At 35.8% G+C, this 11,011-nt stretch overlaps 1 protein-coding gene, 1 long non-coding RNA gene and 2 pseudogenes across 2 annotated transcripts; 1 reads left to right on the forward strand and 3 right to left on the reverse strand.

The window, feature by feature from the left end:
- On the forward strand, positions 1 to 629 carry LOC104761390. Its single transcript, XR_763158.2, has 4 exons — positions 1 to 36; positions 125 to 196; positions 336 to 373; positions 442 to 629. It is a non-coding gene; the product is annotated as an uncharacterized LOC104761390 (long non-coding RNA).
- Positions 857 to 3,144, reverse strand: LOC104761391 (annotated as a pseudogene).
- LOC109130645 lies at positions 3,757 to 5,765 on the reverse strand (annotated as a pseudogene).
- Positions 8,288 to 9,526, reverse strand: LOC104763430 (putative FBD-associated F-box protein At5g53635). The gene is made up of 3 exons (XM_019240084.1): positions 8,783 to 9,526; positions 8,423 to 8,563; positions 8,288 to 8,329 (listed from the first exon to the last, which is right to left on the reverse strand). Exons 1-3 carry the CDS (start codon positions 9,524 to 9,526, stop codon positions 8,288 to 8,290), a joined length of 927 nt encoding a protein of 308 aa, XP_019095629.1.

Consider the following 11,011-nt stretch of genomic DNA (forward strand, 5'->3'; position numbering starts at 1 on the left):
TTCTACGTCATCACTATTTTACTTCTGTTGAATTTGGTGAGTTTCACTGACACCAACTTCTAAGAGCTTGACTAACCAGAGGCCGTGATTTTTGTAATCGACTGATTATGCGTGTTTGTTTCAGGTTGTTGCCTTTGTCTTGGAGGCGTTCTTTGCTGAGCTGGATCTTGAGGAAGAAGAAAAATGCCAAGGACAGGTTAGTTATCGTCTTTAACTCGCCAAAAAGTTACAACACAGAAATGAACAGATGTTCCGGAGATTGCAAAAGTAAAGAGCCTTTTGATACGTGTTTAAATCCGCAATGTTTCTCTTATCCCGTTATTGTATGGTTGCAGGATTCTCAACAAAGAAGAAACCGGCGTCGATCTGCAGGGTAAGTAGTAGAGTAGAGAGATCAAATCTTAGTTTGTTGTTATTAATAAATAATAACTTAATGAACAGGGCAATCAATGGAAGTAGCTAATTACTCGTCATCAAGCTATGAAGACATATGTTAAAAACCAACTCATATAAAGTTATTTATAGTTTATTGCCCATATGATTTGGTTTAGTGATTATTATGGTATCGTAATTACCCACAACACTTTTACAACACTTTTACCAATCAACTTGTAACCTATGGAGGAGATTACTTGGCTAAAAGAGGAATTTTAGTGTAATTAATCCATTATATGCATTTTAGTGTGTGGCTAGTAACTCGTTTCATTACCAAAACTTTTGGTCCAAAAGCGAGTAACTCGATTTGGCCTTGCTAAGAGTTTTCTAACATCTAAAGATATACAGATCCATGAAAAATTAAGAAAAGAATGAGCAAAATAATTAGTAATTACGATACCATAATAATCACTAAACCAAAAGTAATAATGAAACTGCTATCCATATCCAACATTGTCGTTACACAAAATCACCAAAATAACAAACCAGTTTGATTCTAAGAACAACTGAGATTTCCGACCTAGTACGTTTCCTTTTTCAATCCTTACGACCCAAGATGATAAGAAACATATGAGAGCTTATGCCTAGATGGAGCAAAGCCATACCAACCATGAAACTACAACGCATATTCACTTCGTTTTCAATAATATCACGAAACCTTGCAATGTTCCCTCTACTCTTTACCGATCAAAGAAAGATGACTTCACATTCGGCAGAGCGTCTTGGACATTTGAGGAGTTTCTTGACCACGTCATCTTGAATCTGAATTGCATCATAATGCCATGGTAGAGTGAGTTTCTTGAGGACAGCCGAATTTTCTAGGAAGTACCTCACTAGCTTCATCTCTGCAGTAAGTCCCGAGACTTTCACTTTGAAATCAACAACTTCGAGAGACGATAGCAAACACTGAGGCACAGTTGAAAGATCGACTTGATTCATCTCGTCCAATGGCATTTCCACATGATCTGCATTGTAGCATACCTGAGAACAGAAGAGAAGATTAAAACACAAAGACAAAATATGCAGAATCTTCGAAGGAATGAAAAAGTTATTGTGTTTGGCAGATCATCACCAAAATGAGAGACTTCAAGTTTGGGAAGCTTTCAAGAAAGGTTGGTAACCATTTCAAATGGGAATAATAGAGCTCTACTTGCAGGCAGGACATGTAACCAAACTGAGGCAGTGGTTCTAGTTTCGAGTATTCTCAGAGGTGCTAGAGCAAGAAGGAAAAACTGAAGTGGGTCAGAAACATTCATGATAGATTATGGGAACATATGTCAAATATGGGAATTGACATAGATGATACCTCGAAAGTGCCTAGATGTATGAACATATCACTGATCTTTGAAATCTGGGGGAGAAAACTGCGGAAACTATTTCTCCTGGATAAAACATCTGCTTCTTCAAAAAACAAGCCAGGGCTGAGATCAAAATCTAACTTGACATTGGAATCCATACTGGTTATTATAAAGCTTTTTGGTAAGTTATCACGGATGCTCAAAAAGCGTAGTCGAGGGGCATCAATCAGAAATCCTGTATCACCCACAGAGAAGCGTATGCTTATAGTGAGCCTCTTCAATGACGTAGAGAGCACCCTAAAGACCTTTGCACCAGAATTAACAAGTCCCAACTCTAGCTCTTCAAGGACAGGGGAGGATGAGACAAGTCTCTCAAAAGTGGTCTCATTGGGATAGCTCATATAGTCTAAATGCAGGATCTTCAGACAAGGCAAGGAAACAAACTCGGCACTAGGCAAGGCCACCCAACACATCTTTAAGGATACCACTGTCTCACAAGTATAAAGGCTTAGGGGCATCTCATAAGCATAACGAACTTGTAGATGTTGGACGTTACGCTTTACTGCAGCATCAATCCATGATGTGAAGTGAGGATTGACATTTCCATATTTCATAGTTAAGTTGAGCTTGTTAACGCATGAAACTCTGCTGGAATGGAAAAACCTGTCACCAAAACTCATAAAGGCATCAGAATTAGGAAACTTTGACCATGCCAGTTCCAAACGAGGAAGCCAAAGCCAGAGACTCCTCCATCTGGTGGATAATACGCTTGTCTTAACACTGTCCTTCAGGGGAAGATGAGAGAGAATGTGACATATCAATGGATCAGGTAACTGGCTTATCTTATCTTCCAACCATTTGGAACAAAGATGCTGATTCAACATCTCGTTATCAACCATTCTGCTTTTCTTATTTAGGAAACTTTTTTTTAACCTGCATAGCAAAATTGAACATGAAAGTTTCAAAAAGAGATGATTTTTTTAATGCGTAGGACTTACACAAACATTTTCTAAGGAACCCCAATTAAACAAATTAAAAACCTAGTGTTAGCAAGAGAGACGAATCAAAACTCAAAAACCCTAATGTTAACAAGAGAGACGAATCAAAAACTTAAGAAACCTATGTGTTAACAAAATCCGTTTACGGAGACATAAGGAGAGTGTGCGAGAGGGAGAAACTAAACCAAACTACATTGGGACTAAACTCAGGCTAGGGCTTTTCAAAGTCTTATCGAAGATGATGAGTTTACAACCAAATTTACAAAAACGGGTAAAGTAAGAAGAAGAACTTAACAGTGTTTATGGTCGAACGGAAAAGAATCACTCGCCGGAACTGTAACACGTGATTTCGCCGGTGGTAAAAGAATCAATCGCCGGCGGAGCTCTCTGCATTGGATTCTCTCAGTCTCAAGACTCTGTATGTGTAGTTAGAATGAGTGTATAAATTGAATCATTGATACACAAAAAGGAAAGCCCAACAACGCAAACAAGGCCCACTAATTCTGAGTTAAAGTTGACATGGCCGAAACAAGTACAACAATTCCAATATTGAATGAATATTCCATGGTTAACTAGTAGTATTAACAAGTACAACAATTCAAAAAATAGAACAATTTAGTTTTTTTTTCAAAAATACCACCAAAGTGTAATTTTTTTCCAAAAATACCACATAATTGTATTAAAGTTCTAATACTAAAAACTCATTCCTAAATTATAAATACTAAACCATACCCCTAAAAACTATACTCTAAAATTAAATGTGTCAACCCAAACCTAAAAAAAAAATATTTAATCCTTAAAAATCAATTTTTTGTGTTTGTGGTAATTTTGGAAAAAAAACATTTGTGGTATTTTTGAAAAAAAAAAGTAAAATGTGGTATTTTTAGAGAAAAAAAACTTTTTTAGTGGTATTTAAAGGAATCTCTCTATTAATTTTCTATGTAATTTTTTTTTATGAAAGCATTTTACAAATGTATATAAAGACCATAACTTGTTTTCCAAAAAATTAACAGTCTAAAAAAATGTATTCTACCATGTGAACAGAACGATGTTGCAGATATACTAAGGACTAAGGAGAAGAAAACAACAAAAATATTTCTTGCAAACGAATAAATAAAAACATAAGTAAAAAGCCTAACACTTGGTTTCCTGTGTGGCAAGAGACCATATCATTCATTCTACAACGACTTCACATGTGATGGAGCGTCTTGGAATTTTCAGGAGCTTCTTGAAGATGTCATTTACATTTGCGCGATAGTCCAAACGTAGAGTCAATTTCTTGAGGATTACAGAATTCTCTAGGAAGTATCTTACAATCTTCACTTTTGCAGCATATCCCGAGATTCTGGTTTTGATTTCAACAGACATGAGCGAAGATAGCAAACACTCGGGAACAAATGGAAAACTGATTTGATCTATTTCCTCGGAACCCCATGCCTGAGGTTGAAAACAGAGGAGAAAAAAAGGCAATGAGAAGAAGATATGCAGAACACATTCATAGAGATAACATAGCGTTTAGGAGATGATTACCAAGATGAGGGATTTCAGGTTTGGGCAGCTCCCAAGAAAAGTTAGTAACCATTTCAAATCAGGTACATATATATAAGCATACAGGCGGGACATGTAACCAAACTGAGGCATCGGTTCTAATTTCGAGTAATGATAGATGATCTGGAACCACAAAGAAACATAATGAAACTTCCATGATAAAGACAACAAGACTGTATACACGGATATTGACATGACATATGTACCTTTAAAGTGTTTTGATATACGATCATTCCCCGACCTTTGAAATCCCAAGCAGAAAATCGCGGATGCTACTTCTCCTCGATGAGACGCTTGCTTCATCAAAATCTTGCAAACCAAAATCAAGATAAATATCTAACTTGGCATTGGCACTCAAGCTGTTTATCATATAACTTTCAGCTTGGTCATCATAAATAGTCAAAGAGCCTAATAGAGGAGCATCAATCACAACACCGTATTTCTCACTACCCCCTATACAATTGCGTAGGTTAATATTAAGCCTCTTCACTGACAAAGAATGCACCCGAATGCACTTATACAATAGCGTAGCCTTAGTCCAACATCCAACAATCTTCAACTTTTCCAAGACAGGACAACAAGAGATCAGTCTCTCAAAAGTGGCCATTTTGCCGTAATAAACATATTTCAAATTCATAGTCTTCAGACAAGGTAACGAAACAAACTCGACATCATCCAACTCCACATCAGAGATTTTTAAGGATACTAGTGTCTCAGTGATACAAAGGCTTGTGGGGATTTTATACCAACTATGATCTGGAGGACCAAAAATATTAAGATGTTAGACCTAACGCTTTAGTGCAGCCTCAATCCATGACGTGAGATAAGAGTCATCTTTTTCATCGTCATCAAGATATAACTTGAGCTTGTTTATGCATGAAACCCTATCGGAATGGAAAAACCTGTTACCAAAACTCACAAAGGCGTTGAAATTATTATGGAAAACTCGTGAACTCCTCAGTTCCAAACGAGTAACCCAAAGCCAGAGAGTCCTCCATCTGGTGGATAAAACGCTAGTCTTAACACTGTCCTTGAGGGGAAGATGAGAAAGAATCTGACAGATCAAAGGATCTGGTAACTCGCTTATCCTATCGTCTCCTTCCTTGGATCTACTACTCGACGAGTACTTCTTGGAACGAGCCTGTTTCGCTTTCCCTCTGCCAACCATATGTTTTATTCGTATTCTCAAAATCTGAAATTGAAAGTTTCCATTGAAACAATTCGGATGAATTGATTAGACATAACTCTGCAACTAAACACGAATCAAAAACTTGCATTTTCAGTTCAAACTAGTCAGGGTTAGGGTTTTCTGAAAACAATTATACTTTAGAAATCAACCAAAACAAAAGTCGTCACGTAAGATCTAACAAGAAAGAAGAACCTACTGAATGTTTTTTAGCCGGCGGATTGCAATCACTAGCCGTAATTTCGCCGACAGAATCACTCACTCGCCGGGACTCTCACTCTCTCTAACTAAACATTTCTCTCCAAAGCTAACTTGTTTAATTGCCGAATTCTTCTGTGACATCTTGGCCCATTTGTGAAGGAGGATTCCATTGACACAAACGCTTTACCGTTTTTACTTCTTACTACAAACGCTTTGCCGTTTTTATCTCTCCGTTTGAACGAAGAACGGTTGGACCAAACTGGAAACTCCCACTTTTGTTCGTCACATACTATAGAAAACTGTTTTTAAATTATGATGTCCACTAATAGATCAATTTACTAACACATTCAAAAACCAAAGCAACAGATTAGACTATTGGCACATATATTAAGACCATAATTTGTTTACAATTAACAGTTCAAAAACATATGTCTGATGATTTGGGGACATATATTAAAATAAAATAAAATGTTGTTTGTTGCAGTTGACAAAAAGAGAAGAAGTTGATGCAGTTTCAAATTCACAACCTAAAGTTAGTTTTTGATACTATTTATAAGAAACAATCTCAATGTAGTTGATTTCTCTTGTTGTCGATGTGGACATTTTCAGTTTAGAAAGTATTATTTTATTTCCATAAAATGCTAAGTAAATATTTCTTACAATGCTAAAAGGATCCCACGTCACATTTTCTAATTTTAATAAAATTCTTTCCAATTTCGAATGTGGACCATTTTTAGTTTTGTAAGAGCACCTCCAGTGTTCACATACCAAAATGATGGTCTCAACTTCAAAATATTAATATAGTTTAGTTATATATTTAAATTTTAATTTGAATCTAAAGAATGGATCAATTAAAATAAGAACCTTTCTCTTCTTCCCTCTCATGCTTTTTTCTTAATAAGTCTATTGGAGGTGTCCTAAGAAGTTTTTATTAATTTTCACTTTTTTTTAGCTTTGTAAAATTTATATCATATTACATATAAGATTCTCGATCTTTAAGTATAAGAAGTTTTTCTATATTAGCAAACTGGTTTATGTCAATAGTAAAGAGATGTGTTTGTTTTTAACTTTAAAGAGAAGAATTGAAGTTTCTTGTAATTAAGTTAGTAGGGTCTACTAGCTAGTTAAGTCTAATACGTGTATGTATAGTAGAAGTGAGAAATAAGTATGCATGCTGTGGTGTTTGCAAAAGATTTGAGTTTTGTTATTAAAATCTCACGAATCATGATTTGTTATCAAAAGCTTGAGTTTAAGTTTTGTTGAATTGTACTATTTGATTTATATTTTTGGTTTTGTTTTGTAAAAAATTGTTAAATCAAAACATAATTCAAAATCATGCAAATTCTCATTAGCTAATATGATGAGTTAAAGCTTAATATTTTGAATCAAAAGCACAAATTTTTTTTGAGTCGACTCTCGTCTCTTCGTAATACATTTTCTTAGAGTTAATATCCTTGATGAAATGCTTGGTTCATCAAAAAAAAAAAATCCAAACCAAAGGGGGGAGTGATATCTACCTTGGCATTGGAATCCGTAACGTTTACTATACTCAACTAATTTATCGTTGATTACCAAAACTACTGTGATCAAGGAGCATCAATTACAAAATCTTTTATTAAAAAACTTGTCGAAGAAAAGCGTATTCATATAGTAACAAACTAGTCGATGGAGTACTTAAATTAAAATAAAATAAAAAAACATTATTAAAGGCAAAAGAGTTTCCTAACATTTGAACAGAAAATAAAATCACAAGAATCAACTAGTTTAACGACCCAAAACATCAACCTGTATTTTTTTAACAATATTAATTTTTGACTCAAATGAAAGGTTCAACAATATTTATTTTTTAGGAATCATAGAACAATGGATTTCACAAACGGTAGAGCATCTTGGCATTGTAAGGAGTTCTTGAAGGAAGGCACACTTAGCCTTTTCGGTATAGTAAACATCAAGCCTAAATTTCTCCAGGATTTTTGAATTCTTCAACAAGTATCTTACTAGCTCCACTTCTTTCTGACCAAAGGGGAGAGAGATATCTACCATGACACTGGAATCCATCAATGTCTGACAGAACTCACTGGAACAAGCCATCTCACTTCATTATCAAACAACGAAATCAGTGTAAATATGGAGTAACTAAACTTAGTACTTCAACATAACACACTCGTAACCAACTCTAACCAAAATTCTACTCAAATTCTCAAAATTTCCAAATGAGCTTTCATTGAAATTCAGAAACAAGTAGCGAAAAGAACAAGATACAAGAACCGAATCCAAACCAACAACCACAAAACTAGTAGCTAGGACGCATATTCACTTTGTCTTTTCATAAAATAACAAAACCTCACAATGTCTCTCTCCTCTTTTTCAACATTCAAAGGAAAACGATTTTAGATTCGGTAGAGCGTCTTGGAATTTTGAGAAGTTTCTGAACAAAGTCATCACAATCCAAACGTAGAGTGAGTTTCTTGAGGATAGCCGAATTTCTAAGAAGTACTTTACTAGCTTCATGATTTCTAGACCACGTCTCAAGACTGGCTCAAGGAATTCAACATACTCGAGGGACGATAGCAAACATGGAGGCGCATGTGAAAAACTTAATTGATACATCTCCTCGGAGCTCATTTCCTCAAACTCATTTCCTCAAACTCATCACAGCATAACTGAGGATAGAAATAGAGGATTAAAACATATTGGCTTTTAGCAAATGACTCGTAGCAATGAAAAGATACATGTTGGGTTAAGAAGATCATCACCAAGTTGAGGGATTTCAATTTTGGGAAGCTCTCAAGAAAGCTTGGTAACCATTTCATATGGGAATAAGAGAGATCAATGTCCAGACGGGACATGTAACCAAACCGAGGCAACGACTCTAGTTTCGAGTATTCATAGAGGAGCTGGAAAAGGAGAGAAAATTGAAACGGATCAGAAACTTTAATGATAAAAAGGTTGTACATGTCCAATACCATAATTGACATACAAACCTGGAAAGTTTCTAGTTGTATATTCATATCTTTCACTTTTGAAATCAGGGGGAGAAAACTGCGCACTCTGCGTCTCTGTTGTGATGAAAGAATTGCTTCATCTTCTATCCACAAAAGAAAGCGGAGAACTACCTTGACATTGGAATCCATATTGGTTATTGTAAAGCTTTCTGGAAGGTTATCATCAATGCTCAAAGAGTGTAGTCGAGGAGCATCGATAACAAACCCCGAACCAGGGGCACGTAGACAAAACATTAGTTCTATACTGAGCTTCTTCAATGACCTAGAGATCACCCGAAAGACTTTTTCATTAGAATCAAAACTTCCCTGTATCACTAACTCCTCCAGGACAGGGCAGGATGAGACAAGTCTCTCAAAAGTGGCCTCATTGGGATATCTAATATGTCCTAAATGCATGATTTTCAGACAAGGTAGGGAAACAAACTCGGCATTAGGCAAAGCCACCATCTGAATTTTTAAGGATACCAGTGTCTCACAGATATAAAGGCTTACACGGATCATAGAAAGACCACCATGTGGAAGAAAACGAACATGTAGATGTTGGACCTTACGCTTGACTGCACCATCAATCCATGACGTGAAACGAAAGGCATCACCAACACTATAATTGATTAAAGTCATATTCAGGTTTTCTATGGATGAGACCCTGTTGGAATCGAAAAACCTATTACCAAAATTCACAAAGGAACCGAAATCTGGGAATTCTCGGAGATTCAGTTCCAAACAAGCAACCCAAAGCCAGAGAGTTGTCCATCTGGTGGACAATACGCTTGTCTTAACAATCTCCTCTGTAGGAAGATGAGAAAGTATGTGACATATCACAGGATCTGGTAACTGGCTTATCCTATCTTCCATCAGTATCTCTCACCAAAGCCTTTGGAACAAGCCTGAGTTAGATCCCTCTACCAACCTGCATGCCAAAATTGAAAACGATAGTTTCAAAAGAGACGATTTGAAATTACAAAATAAAAAAAAATACTAAAACCCTAAACTCAATCAAACAAAATAAAACCCTAGATTTGTAATCTCAACCATATACCGGTTTATATACATTTCTTTACCAGTAGTTTGCAAATTTTCAGCCGGTCTAAGGATTAAAAGTATGTATTGTAGCTTTTCGTCTATCTCTAGAGATCCTCAGAAAACAAAAGCTCTGTATTGAGGCTCATCTACTTTGTACACTTTTCCTAATATATATAAACCGGTATCTCTTAAAAAAAAAATAATAAATAAAAAAAAATGTAAATCACAAATGAACAAAAAATAGGATTAACATAGACAAGTGCTAGCAAAGAGAGACAAAATTATAAGGTTTGAAATTACAGAGACTGATTTGGTAATCAAAATGCTCCTTCAGTACAGCTTCAAGTGACGGAGGAAGAAGAACATTGTGATAGACAAACTAAACTACAGTGACGCTAAGTCAGGCTAGGGTTTTTAGAGTCGTATGACTTCACAAAGAAAAAAAAAAGTAGAGTAAGAAAAAAGGAACAGAATGAGATGTTGATCGAAAGGAATACAGTATGGGAAGAAGAGGAAGGACGCACCAGAAAGGAGTTTAATATATTAGCACCGGAATGAACGCATCGATGCAAGTGTCTTTAGACCACACTCACTGTGAATGGCGCTTGAATTCGCCTTTTCGACTCCTTTGACGCAATTTTTAAGAGTGCAAACACCTTGCCGTTTACCTCTTTTTCGTTTAGGTTGATGAAAAGTGAAAACGTTTTTAGTTAAATTGGATTAGTTCGGTTTCGTCCTAACTGAACCGATAAAGAAAAACATAAGATAAATGGTCCAGTGAGTGGTCCATTGACCCCGGTTAAATATTGATTTTTTTTTTCTGAAGGCATTGACCCCCTTAAACCAGGGTTCGATTCTCCCCTTATACAAATTTTGCACATATTAAGTTTTTCTTCATTTTCTTTACAAATCTATAAGCTTCTGAAACATCATACTATTTGATCTAATGGGGGTAATAAAATAATGTAAAATCTATGTTTTTGCAAAAAAAATATGGAGTAATTTTTGTCACATCGAACCCAAAACTCAAATATGAATGACATAGAGTATCCTTAGGGGATATAGTTACTCAAATACCAAATCCAGGATTACGACATCACATTCGCTAGAGCATCGTGTCATTCTGTGGAGTTCCTCCTTGAAAGTAGACTTTTCTCGTATTGAATAATTGGCCAAACGTAGAGTGAGCTTCTTGAGTATTGTCGTATTCTCTAGGAAGTACCTAATAATCTTCAATTGTGCATCATATCCTCGGATTGGGAATTTGAAATCAATAAACTCGAGAGATGATAGCAAACACTCAGGCATATATGACAA

This window comes from Camelina sativa, chromosome 18, assembly GCF_000633955.1.
Source record: "Camelina sativa cultivar DH55 chromosome 18, Cs, whole genome shotgun sequence".
Classification (NCBI taxonomy): Eukaryota; Viridiplantae; Streptophyta; class Magnoliopsida; order Brassicales; family Brassicaceae; genus Camelina; species Camelina sativa.

What these genes read in the sequence shown, in the direction of transcription:
- LOC104763430 (XM_019240084.1), bottom strand. Translation starts at nt 9,526, where the DNA reads ATGGAAGATAGGATAAGCCAGTTACCAGATCCTGTGATATGTCACATA. An exon ending in ATATGGATTCCAATGTCAAG is followed by an intron (nt 8,564 to 8,782) that starts GTAGTTCTCCGC and finishes CTCCTTTTCCAG; the next exon opens with CTCCTCTATGAATACTCGAA. An exon ending in AATTGAAATCCCTCAACTTG is followed by an intron (nt 8,330 to 8,422) that starts GTGATGATCTTC and finishes TTCTATCCTCAG; the next exon opens with TTATGCTGTGATGAGTTTGA.